The sequence below is a fragment of the Chiroxiphia lanceolata genome, chromosome 24 (genome assembly GCF_009829145.1).
Source record: "Chiroxiphia lanceolata isolate bChiLan1 chromosome 24, bChiLan1.pri, whole genome shotgun sequence".
Lineage (NCBI taxonomy): Eukaryota > Metazoa > Chordata > Aves > Passeriformes > Pipridae > Chiroxiphia > Chiroxiphia lanceolata.
The window spans coordinates 4,586,123-4,603,423 of record NC_045660.1 but is presented as its reverse complement, the minus strand read 5'-3'; the positions used below and the strand labels follow the sequence as shown (position 1 = coordinate 4,603,423).

The following is a 17,301-nucleotide window of genomic DNA, read 5'->3' as shown; positions in this document are numbered from 1 at the left end:
ATTGTGGCATTTGATTATTCCCCGAGCAGCGTGGCTGGGAATGTTGTTGACACAAGATATGCAGCCCACAGGCAACTCTGAATAAGGTAATTGGCATCATTGGCTTTAAAAGCCTCTCCAGGGGTCTTTAGTAGGGAAAAATCTTACCCCTGGGGTCTCACACTCCTTGGAATCAGCACAGCTGGGCTGCTGCAGCTCCTGTAGCTGCAGAGTTTCTCTGTGTGTCGGTGTTTTGGGGCACAGAGCACACGACACAGATCACAGGACATTCCACAAACCCTTTGGGACTGAAGGGTGTGAAGAGGAGTGAGGGATGGAAATGTCCCTCTGGTCTCTGCCCAAACCCTGCACGTATTTAAACCTTTCCAACCCTGTGCCATGACAGCTCCTCACCACACCTGGACCTCTTGGCCTCACACGACATGGCCACTGTGCTTTGTCAGTTCTGCTGCTGCAGTTCAGAGCTGAACATTTGTCTGGAAAGTTTCTGAGACTAGTCCTTTAATCCTGGCTTGAATCATCAAAAATCTTTACTTCACAAGGCCGTGGTTGATTTGCAAAATCACCCCAAAGCAAGAGGAGTTCAGCCTTTAGCTTCAGCTTCCCTGGAGTGAGAAAACACCCAAGTGCACTTAGAGTGAGAACAGCTGAGTTTTGCCTCTGTTTTTTTTTTTTGCCCCTGAGTTTTGCCTTTGGCTCTTTGAGCAAATACTTCCCCATACCATTCAAGCCTTGCTTATTCCTATAAATGGTTTCGGTTCTCCCCTAAAACTGATGTCATCACGCACATTTTTTTCCACCACAGCAGTGGAAATCAACAGGCTGAACTCTTCCTTCCTCTGAATGAAAAAAAATTTCCTCCCCTGTCCCCTGAACAAGTAGAATTTAGATTGCCTTTTGTGACTGTGCAAGTGGTAAAGGCTTTAAAGAGCACAGCAGGACAAGGATGTGTTTCACAGAACTGCTGCATCAGGAGCTGTTACCCAGTTCAGTGACTAAGTCCATTCCAGGGAAGTAGCCCACTGTTTTCCAAGAATCATATATCCACCAATCTCTATTTAATTCTTTTACTGTACCATGGTACATTTCATTCTTTTAGGTTTGCATCCCTGAATTTCTTCAAAGGGTGGATATGTCTTAGACCTGGATCTTTGGTGTTGGTAAAGGGCAAAGGCAGTTTCTGTTGTAAATTTTGCTAAATTTTCAGTAAACTGAATCTGGAATTTGAACTTGAATCTTAACTCAGCTTTTAAAGCAATCCAATTCATAAGTTTGAAGAATGTGCAAAAAATAAGTGAAAAGACAATATTGCAGTGACCCAAGAAGTAATTATGTCAGTAAAGGTACCAATCTCCACGGTGGGACAGTCTGACAACCCTGTGCTGTGTTAATCCATCCAGGATTAGCTGTTTTTATTGCATTGCCTCCGTTTCTTGCAAGAAAACATCATCTGGATTTTAACATCGTTGTCATCCTAACAAAATTATGTGTTCCCATCCTCATCCCCCTGTAGTTTTAACTCCAAATCCTTGAAGAACACAGTGAGAGCAGTGCCACTGCCCCAGCCTGGGAGAGTGTCTGTGCAGCTCAGTCCCTTTGCTGCCGGGAACATTTCCATGTCTGGAGTCTTAGGGAGCTGCAGTTGCTTTGCAGGATGTGGGAATGGATCTGGCAGCATCCACTGCTCCGTGTTGTCCTCTCCAGGGGAGTGGTTACCAGTCCGGACGGAGGAGAGGAGGGGTGCTGACAGCTCCTGCTCTGCAGCACAGTCTGTGCCAGCGTTCCCCGCAGGCAGGAGCAGTGGCAGTCCTGCTGCCTGTTGTCTGTAGCATCCTCCTTGTTTCAGCAAAGACAGGGACAACTGGGGCACTGGATTTTCCACCCTGTCACTCTGCAGCAGCAGCTGCGTTTGCCCAGGGCTCCCCTGGAAGGGAACTGGCTCTGCTCTGCCCCTGCTCCCCCACAACGCCACCTTTGGCTCCTGTTCTCTGTAATTCCAGCTGCTGCAGCTCTTTCCCAGCACCTGGGTCGTGAGCTTGCCATCAACAAAACGACCTGGAGAGGTTTCCTTAAGCGTTTGGTCTGGCTGCAAATTCTCGTACCCGTGGTCTGTGCCTTCCACACACAGCCCGTAGGTCAGGGGCAGGGTTTTGCTGGATGTGGCAGCGGGGATGCTTTGCTGGGCCTTTTGAGGAGCGTAACCAGTTGGAGCTGCAATTTCCTTGCAGGACGGCTGAGGGGGCAGCTGGAATGTTGGCACCTCTGCCTGTTGCTGGTAGCCACTTTCTGGGGGGCAGGAAGGCTGTGGTGGCTCCAGTGCTCGGTCCAATTGTTGGCTGATCTGAGGCAGCGGCACTTCAGAGGTGAAAAGGGAAGGTTTGGATAAACTAATGGGCTTTATGATGTGCTCCACGGTCAGTGTGAGAGGCTGGAACGATGAAATCCCTCTGAAGTCCTGTTGGAGTAGACAAACAAGCAGGAGTTGTTAACAAGAAGCTGTAACCTTGAAGGTTTGCTTTTGGTTCTTTAAAATTTTCCTTGGAGAAGTGTCAGTAAGAGCCAGTAACAACCACCAGGGACCTGCTCTGCTGACAGAACTCCTTTTTTCCTGGGGAATGAGCTCTCACAGGAATACAGGCAGCTCTCACTGTGTATCAACTGTGCAATCCTAAAGGAAAACTCCTCCTTTAACTTATGCATAGTGTGGAAAAACCCTTTTATTTTATTATTATACTTTATTATCCCTTAAGCTCATCTACATGAAGACCCAGCACTCAGTGTGGAAGGTGAAGGATAAGTGAGAATCCCTGATCTTTCAGGTCCCTCCCAGCCCAAGCTATTCTGGGATTTTATGATCTTAAAGCTCTGCTGCAGGGGCTGATGGACACTCACCAGAGCCATGGGCTGGGCACTGTGTTGTTTGACGTATTTGTAGATCACGTAACCAGCAGCAGCAAACACCAGCCCAGCACAGAATCCCAGTGCCACCAGGCTGTAGAGAACCCATGTCTTGTCTGGTTAGTGGGGAAGAGAACAAGTGGAAAGAGGGTTGGATTAGAAAAGCTGCACCAGATTAGCTAAATGATGTTATAGGTTTCGTCTCATAGCACTTAATTTTTAAATCATTTAAGTCGGTGTTCCTTGATGAAAATCAGTGTATTTTGTGCATCCAGTATCCCAGCTGGACTTTTCAATCAGCAGAGTGAACAGCCTCACCTTCTAGTGTTTTAACCCAAAACACTTGAGATTTGCTGCTTTTCTGGAGGAGGTACATATAAACTGTTCCATTATATTCAGTGTCTGGGTCCAAGTCGGAAACTTCAAATTCTTTGTTGTGCTCATTCTTTGTCCGCTGTTGAAAACAAAGGTAAAATCTGTATTTTAGAAAGATTAAATGCTACATTTTCTTCAAATCAGATTGCAAAATTCAGCATAAAATATTATTTTACTTGATGAGGTGTTTTAGTGCTATAATTACTCTGTACGTATGGAATTCTAAATATTTACATCACTTTGCTTTCTGTTGTTGCTCTTTTTAATTTTGCATTTCAGTTTCTCGAGACTTGAACTAATTAAGTAATTTTTTTTAGTCACAGTACCCTCAGAAACTCCAGTTTCTTTTCCAGAATTTAAGAGGAATGCTTAAAGTTCCCATTGTCTGCTGAGAGCCAAAGACTCCAAGACTTTCCCTGTCCCATCAGAAATCTCCTCCATCGTGTGTAAGCTCTGAGATTCTTCTCCATCTTACCCAAAATGTGATTTAGAGAATCACAGGCCTGAGGTTGTGCTTTACCTGCTGGTGTGTCCTTTGGTTGAATATTGTCAGGTGATAACCAACAGCCCCAAATTTGCTGTAAATGTCCTCCACGGTGAGCTGACGGTCGTCCTCCCCCCTCAGGGGAGTGTAGGGGGGCCGGATGAGAAACTTTATGGACCGTACCTGGGGAATGTACTCCACTTGTGGTGCTCCTATAACAGCTGGGAAAGACACAACAGGCACTGTCAGCTGTGAAGGGTAAAGCTGATAATTATCAGATCATCTTAAACACACAACACCCCCCCCCCAGATTATTACTGAAATTATTACTTCTGCTCATGCACAACAAGGGTTTGAGCTGTATGAGCATGGGAAAAGTCAGGCAACTGGAGACACAGGTGCTTTGGGGTTCTGCCACATTTAGTCAGTGTTTGTTCCTAGGAGTTCTTGCCCCAGGCTTTTCCTTAGGACCCTGTTCTCAGTGATTCCATGTTGCTTCCCCGTCCCTCCCAGGGACAACCTTCCCAGTGTGTGTGATGGTGTGAAATCCCACCACAGGGCACTCAGACAAAACTCCTATTCCCAACCTATGCCAGATTTTAGAGTAGTTCAGGTCTTTTGTGTCTACACTTATCCCTAGTGACAGGCACATGTTACACCCAACACTAAATAGAGGTTTAACCCCAGCTCTAACAGCAGCTCCAAGAGCAGGAGTTGGATTCCTTCATGGACTTGTAGTTTGGAAACATGAAGCTGCAAAGAGCAGCTCTGGGAGGCAGGATCACCTTGTGTCTGATGCCCACACTGCAATGACAGTGAGTGTTTAATGACCAAAGCAGCCTGTGGCTCTTTTGGTGCAAAGATCTGAAGGCTCTTCACAATCACTGACTGGCACCTTGAATTATTCTGGGTGAATATGCAGTGGGAAGAGTTTAGTTTCAGAACCAATAATGCTTCCAAAGGATGTGCTGTGTGTCTGTAGGAGGGCTCACTTAAGGGTTGGGAACATGAAGTATCCATGGGGCTGGATGCTTATCCCAGTTTTCAGGAGCTCACATTTCACAGCTCCTGGGACTGTATTACTGGCTGTCCTTGGGTTGTGTCTTACTAGTTTCCTTCTGCCTCTCATCAGCCTTAATAGCAGCTCTCCCTTCAAGGGCACAGAGTCATGGGGTCACAGACTCACAGAATCAGAGATACCTGGCTTCTCCTTTTCCCCTGTAGTCCCACTCTGATGTCGGATCAAATGAGCCCATTTGCTCATTTGCCTCCTTGCCCCGACACCAAACCTTGAGGCCTTCTCTCCCTCCCTTGGCAAGCACAGGAGCCCTCCAACACTGAAATCAGGGGAGGTGCTACCCTAAACACCGGTGAGAGCGGGGCTGGCTCCCCAGCAAGCAGGATTTGGGGGCTTTGGACTGGGTACCTACTCTCTTTCCTGGGCTCGAACCTCTCGGAGCGCACCCAGCCGGAGGAGCAGCCGCCCCGGCCCGTCGCCCTCACCCGGGCGTAGTAATGCTCTGTGAAGTTCTCTGTCTCACCAGTGAGGTTGCAGAAGTGCTGGGTGATACTCTGGCACTCGGCCTTGGGAAGCCAGGATTTTTCTCCATACCTGAGTTTTTAAAAAAAAAAAAAACAACAAAAAACCAACAAGAAGCTTTTAGTTTGTTTGGTGGGACGCGACCGGAGGCAGAAAACTGTTCACACCTGCGTGGGAATGACGGAATAGGGGAGGAAGCTGCTGAAGGCAAAGAGTAGCTCAGTAAGGGAGTAAAGTTGGTAGCCTAAGATGTAAAATATTTGCCTAACTGAGCATCATGTACCACTTTGAATAATCCTGTTCTTCACTGAGCTCTTCTCCAAGCAGAGCCATTTCTGTAGCAGTAAAACAGCAAAACCAGCTTTTGCTTCTTGGCCCTTCTCTCTCTCCCTAAGAACAGCACAGCTCCCCAAAAAGAAGCAAACTTCACATACTGTTTGTACTGGACATCAAATACAGTGCCAGGGGGGATATCTGCTTCTGTTTCCCAGGTCAGGATGTTCTCAAAGTTCGTGGAAGAAAACACTGCACGTTTCAGACATGATGGTCTCCCTGTACTCACAATACCTGGAGGAGCAAAGAAACTGGTATTAAAAAGCATATTCTGGCATCTCAGCCCTCAGAGGAACGTGGGTCTGGTGCTGTTTAGTGAACAGAAATATCAGGGATGCCACTTCCTGATATTTTGCTAGAGCTGGGCTGCAAAGCAGAAGCTTGAGCAGAACAAGGCTTCAAACCCTGCACACATCACCACATATACACCTTGCAGATTGTTGACTCATCCCTAAGAAATGTAAGGCAGGAAGTTACACAGAAAGGCCTCAAAAACTCAAGCCAGAGAGAGAATCCTTGAATTTCTTGTCAAGTTTCTTTTAAAGCAGTTAAAACAAAACCGGTAAAAATAAGAATAATGGTAAAATAAGAATAATAACCTGTTTTCAAGACCAGAATCATGTCTATGAATGCCTCTGCTTTCTGCCCCTACTCAGGGAAGTGGCCTGCAGAGCTCAGTTTCACATCCCTGAAGATGTGGCTGCCATTGACCTCTCCTGCTCCGTGTTTTATTGGGTTGATCTGTGGAGTGACACGCAGGGACCCGACGTCTGGACTCTGATCTGGGTGTGCCAGGCTGAAAGCAAAAAACTCACCCAGCTCCCTGCTTCCCAAGCCCTGCTCCTCTGCCCCACAGAGAGGGCTCTGCCTTTGGTGAGCAGGGATGTCACCTGTCCCTGACAAACGTGGCCCTGTAGAGCAGGACACAACCATAGTCCCCCTGCAGCAAACTGGCTCTGAGCAGGTGCTGCAGAAATGTCCTACAGACTTCTGTCTCCTGCTGTGAGAATAAACACTGCAAAATTTCCCAAGGCTGAGTCACAAGGTTCTAAATTGCAGGCCAACCTTCAGGACTTGTAAGCTCCGTAAATTCAATTTACAGAGAGATCCTCAAAGGTAGATCATTTATACATTACTCAATCCAGTTTGTGGTGTTGATGAACACCTGGAGCATGGGTGGGCTTCAGCCTGTGCTTGCTGAGAGTGATCAGTCCCACCATGGGGCTCAAAATCAATGAGATCCGTTGTTAGAAAAGGGGGTGAGCAAGTGAAAGTAGGGAGGGAAAACTGAGGACAGGATGGGGGTGACTTGGACAAGATCCCATTGAGCAGTTGTGGAGGAGCAGAGGCTAAATCACATCCAGATCCTGCTCCAAGCTTTCCCTCCCGCTGCCTCCCTGGAGCAGAGCTGAGTGCCAGCAGCTAAACCAGCTGGCTGCAGGGGAGGACAGCCAGGCAGAAAGGCACAGATCCATCCTCAGGGCTGTGTGTGGCATTTGGGCAGGGAAATGACACAGGAATGGACTGAAATCTAGTCCAGCTTTTGCCCAGATTTCAACACCTGCCTCTGCTCGTTCAAGGCTCAGCACCCCCGTCCTGCTGTAGGAAGGGAGTGGGTTTCCCTGTCTGAGCACATTGAAAACTGAGTCACCAATACCCTGATCCTATCAGGAGTAGGAAATCTCTGTCTTCCCACATTTATCCACACTAAAACAGTTATGCAAAGCAGGGGAACACAAGCACAGTCAAGTGTGGGCAGGGGAAAACCAGGATATTTCACAGTGACAGACCTTCTGTTCTGGGAGTTTCTGAAGGCGCCTTCCCCGAGGTGCAGGAGCACAGACAGGAGCAGACAATGACAAGTTGGAGTTTGGAAACAGCAAGTTTATCCTTCATTATCCCAGGAGTGAGTTTGCCATATCTGGAGTAGGATTAAATGGCTTTTAGAGGGTAGATTTAGAGTAGATATTAGGGAGAAATCCTTCCCTGTGAGGGTGGGGAGGCCCTGGCACAGGTTGCCCAGAGAAGCTGTGGCTGCCCCATCCCTGGAAGTGTCCAAGGCCAGGTTGGATGGAGCTAGTGGAAGGTGTCCCTGTCCATGGCAGGGGTGGAACTTGATGTTCTTCAATATCCCTTCCAACTCAAACCACTGGGTGATGATTCCATGATTTTCAGATTACATTATTTTTTTATCTCTTTTAAAACCAGGGTTATTTATTCACTTGTGTCTCTGCTTAAGACATAAAGAGACTGATCCAAATCCCACTGAGATCAAGGAATATCCTTCACTCCTGTAGGATTTGGGTTGTAACACACCAGTGGCAAATGCTTTGAAGTGAAAGAATCTTTTTGCCTCCCTACTAATCCTTCAAGCGCTGAGCACCCCAACCCACATGGGAATTATTAAAAGGAGAGAACAACATGGAAAACAAGTTTTATGCAACCTCAGACAACAGCTCACTCTCTAGGTGTTAATTCAGTAAGCATGATAGAAGTATGTCCCATACTACAGGATCAAACAGAAACACCCCAATTAGTGACAGGAAAGGAGAAGTCAGGACTTACCGACCACTGAAAATCCAGCCAGGACGAGCAGGAATCGCTTCATGAATCCCTGTGCAGGCTGGGCTGGGAGGGCAGGCAGTTGATCCTGCGTGCAGGTGAATCACCTTTCACGAGAGGTAAATTCTTTCTGGTGAGGCCAGGCTGGCTTTGTTGCTCAGTAACAGGCTGCAGAGCTCCTATCCCGCCTTCCCTGGGATCTGAGCTCACCAGCCCCGCGGAGCCGTGCGCATGTGTGAGGGAGCACGGGAGCCACGACAGGAGCTCCTCTCCCCACCTGACTGTACAAAGGTGCACGAGCCAGAGGCTCAGAAAGTCCCCCAAATCTTGAAAAAGAGCCAAATACCTTCTTGCTGAGAGCTTCCTGCCCGAAAGCCCTCCCTGAGGTTTCTGGGCTTTGAGCCTGGCTTTTCTGGTCGGGCAACTCGGACTTGTTGAAACTCTAGAAATTAAAACTCAGTGCTGGTGCACCTGGTTGGCTTTTATGCCTGCTGCAAGCAATACACCTATTTCCTCCAGAAATACCCCTGAATACTTTCTCAAAGTGGAAGTCAGCCAGATCACTTTGTTTTCACACTCTTCACACTGACCTTGGATGGGAACCAAATGACCAGCACGTGCCCTGCTGCAGCCTTGGCAGAGCACGAGCTCCTCAGGTCTGCCCTGCTCTGCCCTGCCAGGTGGGTGCAGAAGTTCTCTCACCTGACATAGGAAGGAGGTAGAAAGAAGGTGGCCTTTCCACAGGAGGAGCACATGCTTTGTGCAGAGGCCACTGTAGACCTATAGTTTATTTTTGTGTCTGTTTAAAATTTAAAGCTCTGTTAGGGATATCCTGAATGCCTGGTGGTAAGAACTGGGAGTTTGTGAGATATAGTTCCTTTTCCATAGCCTGCTCAGTTATTTAAGGTGTTATTAAATTACATGTTCAGATTTTTCTCAGAAGAGGGAGAGACATTTCCTTCTTCCATCAAAACTGAAATCTCCAGGAGATGCAGGTTTAGAACCACCAGGTGTGTAGAACACTTGAGAACTGGTACCTCTGCATGCTGCTTATTTTACCCAAGATATCCCAAGAGGAGAAGGCTTCACACATGCAGCCTGTATTTGAGGCTTAGGACACTCCCTGAGCCACTGCTTTTGACTGTTTATAGCGTGGCTATTCCTTTTTCAAAAACTGGATAACCTCCATGGCTCATTCCTCTGCTTTATCTTATCCCCTCTTCACAGCTGGGGGTCCTGTCCTCAGCCCTCAGCTTTGCCCAGGACTAACTGGACCACTGAATAAAGGTCAAGTGCCACCAAAGTTCCACAAACCCCAACTACCCCTTCTGCTTCCCTCTTTACCTTGTGGATTGTCTGCTCCTGAAGCTCTTTCTGTTCCCTGCTCTGCTGGGGTATTAACAGGGTATTAACCATGCCATGATGCACCACTGGGCATTTTGTCTTTCTCACTTCACCTGGACAAAGGCAAAAGCCTCACAGGTGTGTTAAACAAGACACACCTATCCACCAGTGTGGCCCACATCTAATTAGTACAACTCTTCGTTAGGGTGTTCCCTGAATGACCTGCTAAAGTATTTCCACTTTTTTCCTTCGCTCACGTCACTACCTTGTGCCTCTGCTGTGTGACAGGGCAGGGATGAGGGACCTTGGATTGTACCTGAAACTTTAGTTTTGAGAATATAACTTCCAGCTTCATTCCTGCCCTTATTTCTAGCGAGATGCCACCTTTTGAACAGCCCAGGAAGCACCTCCTGGAATCTTTAGGTGCCTGAAGGTTTCCAAATCTCTACTTTCAAGTTTGAAATTAAGCACTTGGCTTCAAACTTCCAAACCTCCTCAAACTTTCAGCTCCCTCACTGTCAGGGGGGGCTGCAGCAAACCTGGTGACTGCTACATGTGTGGATGTGGCACCTGGGGACATGCTGGACTTGGCAGTGCTGGTTTAACAGTTGGACCTGATGGTCTGACAGGTCTTTTCGAAATGAGGTGATTCTCTGATGCTCTGATAAGGACTGGTGGCTCTGGAAGAGGCAGCACTGTGCTCTGGCTGTGACTGACCCTTTGGCAGTGGAAAACAGGTCTCAGACCCTGCTGAAAGAAAACGTGGAGGAGTGGGATGCTGCCTCCCCCTGGCAGCTCACCTGGCCCTGCAGCCTGTCCCTCAGCTCCCTGGAAAGACAAAGAACTGATCCCAGGCCCTGTTTGCAGAGCTGGGACATGTCAAAATAATTTTGTAGAGGTTACACAACTCCAGAGCTTCCTGTAACTCCATGCCTGGGGGTTTTTCCTTGATTGCACAAGAAATTGGGTGGTGATTATATTTGTATCATCTGTATCTTTCTAAATGAACTGGAGGGATTATGATGCAGGATGTACCAAAGGACACTTTGCAGAGGACAGGTAAGAAAAAAAAGGATAATTCTAGTTGATGGGTCCTTTCTCCAACCTCCCACTTTAATTCAGGCCCTTAATTAGCACATCTTGCTTCAAAGGTTCCCAACCCCTCCTATCACCCCCTCCCCTTTCAAATATTGTTCTCCTGATTCTCTAAAGATTTCAGCTTTAATACCCTTCATCAACACCCTTCCCTCATCTGAGACAACTCTCCCTGAATGCAGAGAATGGCTGGGGAGTGTTTCCCTCTTTCTTTTAAGGCTTTGCTTTTCGGTGTGTCCTCCACACAAAGGCTCTCTCTTCATACTTCAGTATAAAAAGACTTTGTACAAGGGCACATAGTGATAGGACAAGGGATAATGGCTTTAAACTGACAGAGGGGAGATCTAGATTAGATATAAGGAAGAAATTGTTCCCTGGGAGGGTGTGAGGCCCTGGCACAGGTTGCCCAGAGAAGCTGTGGCTGCCCCATCCCTGGAAGTGTCCAAGGCCAGGTTGGAGCAACCTGGGCTAGTGGAAGGTGTCCCTGTCCATGGCAGGGGACTGGAATGAAATGAGCTTTCAGGTCACTTCCAACCCAAACCACTCTGTGATTCTTTGTTCAGAGAGAGGGTCACAGTCCTGGTTTTTCAGTGACCAGGATGGCCTGTCTGGGAAGTCTCATAGGATTCTACTCCAACCAAAGCATTAGGAAGGCCCAGGTGGGGTCCTGTTTTAAAATGTAATATTTTTCAGGATGAGCTGCAGTCACCCTCTGTAGCTCTGGGACACAAAAACACACACACACATGGAGTTATATATAAAAATATCAAAACATTATTGCTCTCAGACACTCTGCACAGCAGGAGGAGTTTCAGCTTCTGTAAGTATATTCATATAAAACAAAAAATAAATAAACAAACATGCTGCATATTTCTCCCTCTGTTGGAACACAGAAGGTGATCTCTGTAGGCTGAGGTAGAGAACTTTCCATCCCACAAAAAACAGGTGTTGTTGACAGTCTCTGTAAGGTGCTCCCAGTCCAGCAGAGGTTCAGTTCTGCAGTTGGGGAGGAGCAAATGTGACATAAACAGTTTAAAATCTCCTCCAAATCAATGTGCAGGCACAACACTGTGTTTTCAGGGCCCAGCTGATGGTTTCACACGAGTCTGGGTTGTGGGTTTGCCTTTCATAACTCACATGTAGCAGCTCCCTTGCTCTGAAGTTCTGGGTGAACAGGAGGCAGTGCCTGTTTGCTGTGTGAAACCTCCTGAGATACCTCTGCCTGACTCACTCCTGGCTCTAATCAGAGCCTGAGCACCTTATCACAGTACATTGGGACAGTGTACAGAGGTTACTGGGAAATTAATTACACCTTCTGTGTCCCTAAAGTCATATGCCTTGATAGGCCAGACATCAGCAGAGAAAACTCCAAGTGAATAAATAAAAAACCAGCGTCACTCTCAAGATATTTGCCCTTGTTCAGGTATCCTTGCCCAGATATCTGGAGCTCTCCAGAATTTTCCAGGCACTCTGGATACTCTAGGTCCTTCCCAAGTAATGTGCATGGCTGTAGCCTTTGAATTGAAACTTGGGATCATATTTGTCCCCCGTGTTTGAAGGTCCAAAGGTGTCACTCAGCACCGTGGCTGTGGGAGGTGTCCCTTCGGTAGAACTGTCACAGTCACTCGAGATCCCTTCATCTGCTGCCACCTGCAGAGTGTGTAAGGGGATGAGCAGCTGGATGTTGGGGTCCTTCCCGAGCTGGGATATCCTGTGGATCTGGACCTGCAGATCAGTGATTGATTTCTGGTGATACCTGGTGAAGTGATGACCCTCCTGCTGCGGGTGGTGCTCACCGGGAGGGCCTTGGGCACAAACCCCCTCCATCAGTGGATGAAGGAGGGTCATTTCCAGGCTCTCAGCCCTGTCTGCCTCGTGCTGGTCACTGAAACCTGGGAATCTCACATCAGTGAGGGATATTGTCCCTAAAGAGGAACTGTGAGAAAGGGATGCCTCCTCATTTGCTTGGGATGCTGAGGTGTCCACCTCATCCTTTCTCTCTGGCAAGGAGGAGAAACCCGAGGTACTGAGGTCAAGCAGAGATTCACTGCCCTCAGAGAGACCTCCAGTTCCTGAATCCAAACTTGTTTTCCCCTGAACTGCTTGGGGTGGTTGGCACATGAGATGTCTCTTTGGAAAGCGAGTCACTTGGTTGTATGGGATGAAAGTACCGCTGTCTTCTTCCTCCTCCTCCTCCTCCTCCTCCTCATCATCATCTGATGATGATGATGATAGGAAAGAAGCCACTCGTGGTAGGTTGCTCCTTGCTAAGGCTCTGCCTGTCTTCCTTTGTGCCCTTGGCTTCTCTGTGCAGCTCAGAGCATCGCTGCAGAATTCCTTCTCACTGAGCTCCGAGGGAAAGGCTGCTCCAGCAGCTTGGAAGCGACGAAAATCCTGCCAGGGAAAAGGAGGGAGGCAGTCAGTTAGTGATGCTTTTAAAATGAAAGTTTGGATACAGGAAAGTCTACTTAAAATGGGACTTATGAACATAAAACTGAGACGTGCAGAACCCCCCCCACATTCCTCCCCAGTTCCCCTCTGAAAACCAGCAAGACTTTGAGTCAAGAGGGGACCCCAGAATCTGGGCCATACCAGAGCCTGAGGTATCTTCCTTTGCTTGGCATCTTGTTTCAAAAAGCAGAGGATGAAGGCACCAATCAGGAAGATGGGGAGGACAAACACAGGGATCGTGGCAGGAAGTGGGAACTTCACTGATGAAGAAGAAAAAATAATCTCCCGTTGGTGCTGTTTTCATAGCAATTATGGGCTTTATATTCAGCTGTTCTTTCAGAAATCTCAAAAAATGGTGGGCTCAAGATCTGTATTTTGCAAATGCAGAGGAAGGAGAACAGACCTGCCTAAGATCAGACTCTAAGTCATGGCCACAAAGGAATGTTGATACCAGCCAATGCTTTACTTGGATCAGGGAAAACATGAAGCTTTATTCACATATTTTTCCCAAAATTTCCCTCAAGAGCACAACTCAAGTACAATATCCAGGACGTTCAGCAAACATTTCAGGGTTGGCTTTTTTAAGTAAAAATGTTTCTCCAGAAAGCAGGAACTGTTCACTAGAAAATCCAACCCTTTAACAGGAAGCCTGCTGTTGTTTTTGTTGGTTTTGAAGAGCTAGTTTTGGTGGAAATCTTTGACTTGCCCTAATCCCATTCAATGTCCCACCACATCCTTTTCTGGGAAGGACCAGAAAAAGGTCCACATACCTTTGTGGTTTAATGGCACACACACTGGTGGGGAGAATTCGCTGTATTTTGTGGGGTAGCTTTCATAGATAGATCTGGCACTAAAGCAGTAGTTGCCTCTGAGTGTAGTGGTATTAATAGTCACTGAGTCCCTCTTGAATTTATCTTCATATTTCTTCTGTTTGGAAACAAAACAGAGGATTGGAGAGATGGTTCTTTCACTATTTGGGTGGTGTTTCTCTACCATTTCAGCCCATGATTCCCTTCGTTACATTGTGTGGCTTCAGGGGTTGGGAGGTGCACAGTGAGACACTCCAAGCAAGCATCTCTCCCAGGGTGATGGATCCCAGGGTGGGATTTCCAGCTGTGCTGTGCTCTGTTCTGCCAGGGAATGCTGACCTGGTTGTTTTAAAGCTCAGATATTGACTGTAGTGTAGCATCCCCTTCCTGATAAAAATGGGGAACTGATAATAAGATAAGGAGGCACACACACAAAACACACACAACACACACACATGCACTCACATCTACTTTTTCCCTCTGGCTTTGGTTTAATTCTGGTCTGGCCAGTTCCTTTTCCCTAGGCCCTGGATGCAGAAATTTGAAGCTGTCTCAGTTCAAGCTGGCCATCGTTCCTCCTTTCCCCCCAAGAAGAGCCACTTTTACTGACCTTGTCTTCAGATCCAGCTTTCCAGTAGTTCAGTTCATACTTCCAAGTGAGCTTCTCCACACAGGTGGGCAAAGGGAAGGAGGCACTCACATTGATTAAATTCTCCTTGACCTTCAGGATGAGCACGGGGGGAGCCAGTTCCACTGCAACGGAGCAACCAGACATGAGAATGGTGCTTGCTTGGGTCTTACCTTTCTGTGACTGATCCACACCAGGAGGGAGGCAAAGGAACAGCTTTTTTACCCCACATCCCCCTGCTGGTGTATGGAAAGCTTGAAGCCAGTTTGTTCACCTGGAGCTCTGATGAACAAATTCTGACAACTCTTGCTGCAAATTTAATTTTCAACCGATCAGGGCTCGTTGTAGTTTGTGCTCCGCAAAGCTCCTGATTTCTGTTTCTGTGGTGTGTGAGCTGCTCATTTGCTCAGGCAACACTGTTGCTGGGATGTCCCTCCATCCAGGCTGGAACCTGACAGACTCACCTGCTGAATAGTAATCCTTGAACCGGGATTTTACCCAGCGTGACTGGAGTCGTCCTGAAACAGCTCTCACTCGAGCCCGGACCTCAGCGTAGATGTTTGAAGGCTCACAAGTCAGAATGCAAGAGGTTGTGGGAATGTTGTTGCAATGAGGAACCTCCAGCCATTTGCCCTCGTGATCCTTGCTGAAAGAAGAAACAGCCACACCACAATTACCATAATATTAAACGTGTTGTTTTGCTATAACTTGTGCAGCAAGAGAAGGGAGTGTTTTGGGAGGATGGGTCCCAAATCTTGCTCAGAGTTTGGAGCACTTTCAACGTGGACAATGTTTGGTTTTTGGTGAAAGGTCACTGATCATTATGACATTGATTAATAGAGTTGCACAGTTGTTTGCCCTGTGCCACACCTTCAATCAAACTTACCTTTCATAACTCACAGTATATGTCACATCCTGGGGAGACCCTTCTCCTGGAGTCCACGTCACAATCATTTCAAAATCCTTTGACAGTAGTGTAACATTCTGAGGAGGGAGAAGTCGAACATGACCTGATCAAAAGGGAAAATCATGTGGATTATTTAAAAATATCTTTGGGGATAGGAAATATCATCCGGTTTTGATTGAGGTGGTGTCAAAATTTGAGGCAGAACAGCTCAGTTCATTTAAAACTGGAAAGTGGCTATGGAAGCAGGTGTGATATAGTAATTTTTTTTTCTGATTTCTTATAAAACATCCTCCCAGGCAGATCCTGCCAGGAATGCAGCGAGGTGCAGCATCCAACTCTGCCACATGGACTTTCCTGGCACCTATTTTTCCTGGCAGACCAGTACATCCATCACCAAGCCCTCAACAAGACCCCTTCTACAGACAGATTTTAAATTGCCTTTGCCATGGAATAACTCACTTTGTGTGAATCATTCCCATTCAAACTGCTTAAAATTTACCCGTGTCTGTCTCTCCTCCTTACAAGCAAAGCCACGTTGTGAAAGGAAAAGTAACAAAGAGGTACCTCCAGCCCGGTGCAGGAAGCACAGAGCCATCAGAACTCTGACCCTCCAGGAGAATGTCCCGCTGGTCACATCTTCCTTCCCTTGACACCTTTTCATGGGGCTGTTTTTCTTGGCTGAAGCTGTATGAATTCAGGGGATGCTGGAGTCAATGCCCCGCACACACGCGCACACCCTCCCTTCCTGGTACAGCCAAGCACAGCCCTGCACGTTGGACCAGGCAAGGAGCCCGTGGGAGAGGAATTTTGGGGAAAGGAGGAGTGAAAGGCTGCAGTACTACGCCCTCCAGTGCACCTCGGCACAGGCTGTGGAACGCAGAGGAAGCCCAGCCCAACCTCGTTAAAAATCAGACCTTTGGAATGTACCTGCCTGGCTGTGAAATATTAATAGAAATCAACTGAGGTTTCACTGCTGGAGGAATCTATTTATAACCACCACCAATAAAAAACGGAAGGGTGGGGTGCTCTGATAGCCCGGTGTTTACAGGAGATCGAGGATTTTCTCTTTATTTCTGTCACCATCACGTTTTTCAGGAGCCAGGGAATCACTCCACTTCCCAGATGCAGGGGTGAGGTGCAGAGGTGGGACAGGGATCTGCCCCTTCCCACTGTGGGCAAGTGAAAGGACGTGGATCCATCTGCTAAATCCTGTGTGTTTCCTGAATGCCAGTGCTGCAACTTCCCTATACCTTGGTTACCAGTTATTTGTCAGGAGACCAAAAATCTCCCTGAGGACCAGGACCAGCTGCCAGGGCTGAGCCAGCATCCCTGCTGCTCCCAGATCCATGATCCCATTCCAAGACTGTTGGCCTTGGAATTTGCAGCCATAAGACTCCCAAGGTGTTTATATCCTCACAACACGGTTCCTTTCGACTCCAGAGCTGTCCTGGGGCACAGCCCAGTTCCCAAGTTGCTGCTGTGTCCCACACCCTCACAGTTCTTCCCGAAGCAAAGCCAAGGAGCAGCAGTTTTGTTCTGTGTGTCTCAGAAAATCAGGAAATATCCCGGCTCAGCCACCTTACAAGTACAATGCCCAGGGGGATGTGCTTGGAATAGCTGTGCCACTGCATCCCGTGCACAGGGAGAGAAGGGGGGAAATCCCTGGATCGATTGTGCTGTTGTTTGGCACGTCTGCTCTCCTGCTTTCCCATCACAGTCACCTCCAGGCCTGTGCCCTGATGAGAGGGAATGAGTCAATGAAGTTACAGCTTAGGGAAAAGGGGTTTTCCTGGCTCTTCCCCAGTTGGAAAACTCACCCAGCCCAACAGACAGCCTGTTACTGCTCCTGTGAGTGTCAGGGTCTGGGTACTAAGT

At 47.7% G+C, this 17,301-nt stretch overlaps 2 protein-coding genes across 3 annotated transcripts; both read right to left on the bottom strand.

The window, feature by feature from the left end:
• Positions 1-285: 285 nt before the first annotated feature.
• IL22RA1 (interleukin 22 receptor subunit alpha 1) lies at positions 286-8,373 on the bottom strand. Of its 2 annotated transcripts, XM_032710128.1 has the most exons (8): positions 8,196-8,373; positions 7,421-7,551; positions 5,732-5,864; positions 5,188-5,369; positions 3,794-3,978; positions 3,217-3,352; positions 2,893-3,014; positions 286-2,455 (listed from the first exon to the last, which is right to left on the bottom strand). In XM_032710128.1, the coding sequence occupies exons 2-8, from the start codon at positions 7,524-7,526 to the stop codon at positions 1,484-1,486; spliced, it is 1,836 nt and encodes a 611-aa protein (XP_032566019.1). In that variant the 5' UTR covers positions 7,527-7,551; positions 8,196-8,373; the 3' UTR covers positions 286-1,483. The 2 variants fall into 2 exon arrangements, with proteins under 2 accessions (XP_032566019.1, XP_032566020.1); XM_032710129.1 differs by lacking the exon at positions 7,421-7,551.
• Positions 8,374-11,750: 3,377 nt separating this feature from the next.
• On the bottom strand, positions 11,751-16,087 carry IFNLR1 (interferon lambda receptor 1). The gene is made up of 7 exons (XM_032710311.1): positions 15,991-16,087; positions 15,406-15,529; positions 14,984-15,165; positions 14,502-14,644; positions 13,853-14,009; positions 13,224-13,342; positions 11,751-13,025 (listed from the first exon to the last, which is right to left on the bottom strand). The coding sequence occupies exons 1-7, from the start codon at positions 16,085-16,087 to the stop codon at positions 12,111-12,113; spliced, it is 1,737 nt and encodes a 578-aa protein (XP_032566202.1). The 3' UTR covers positions 11,751-12,110.
• Positions 16,088-17,301: the final 1,214 nt, after the last annotated feature.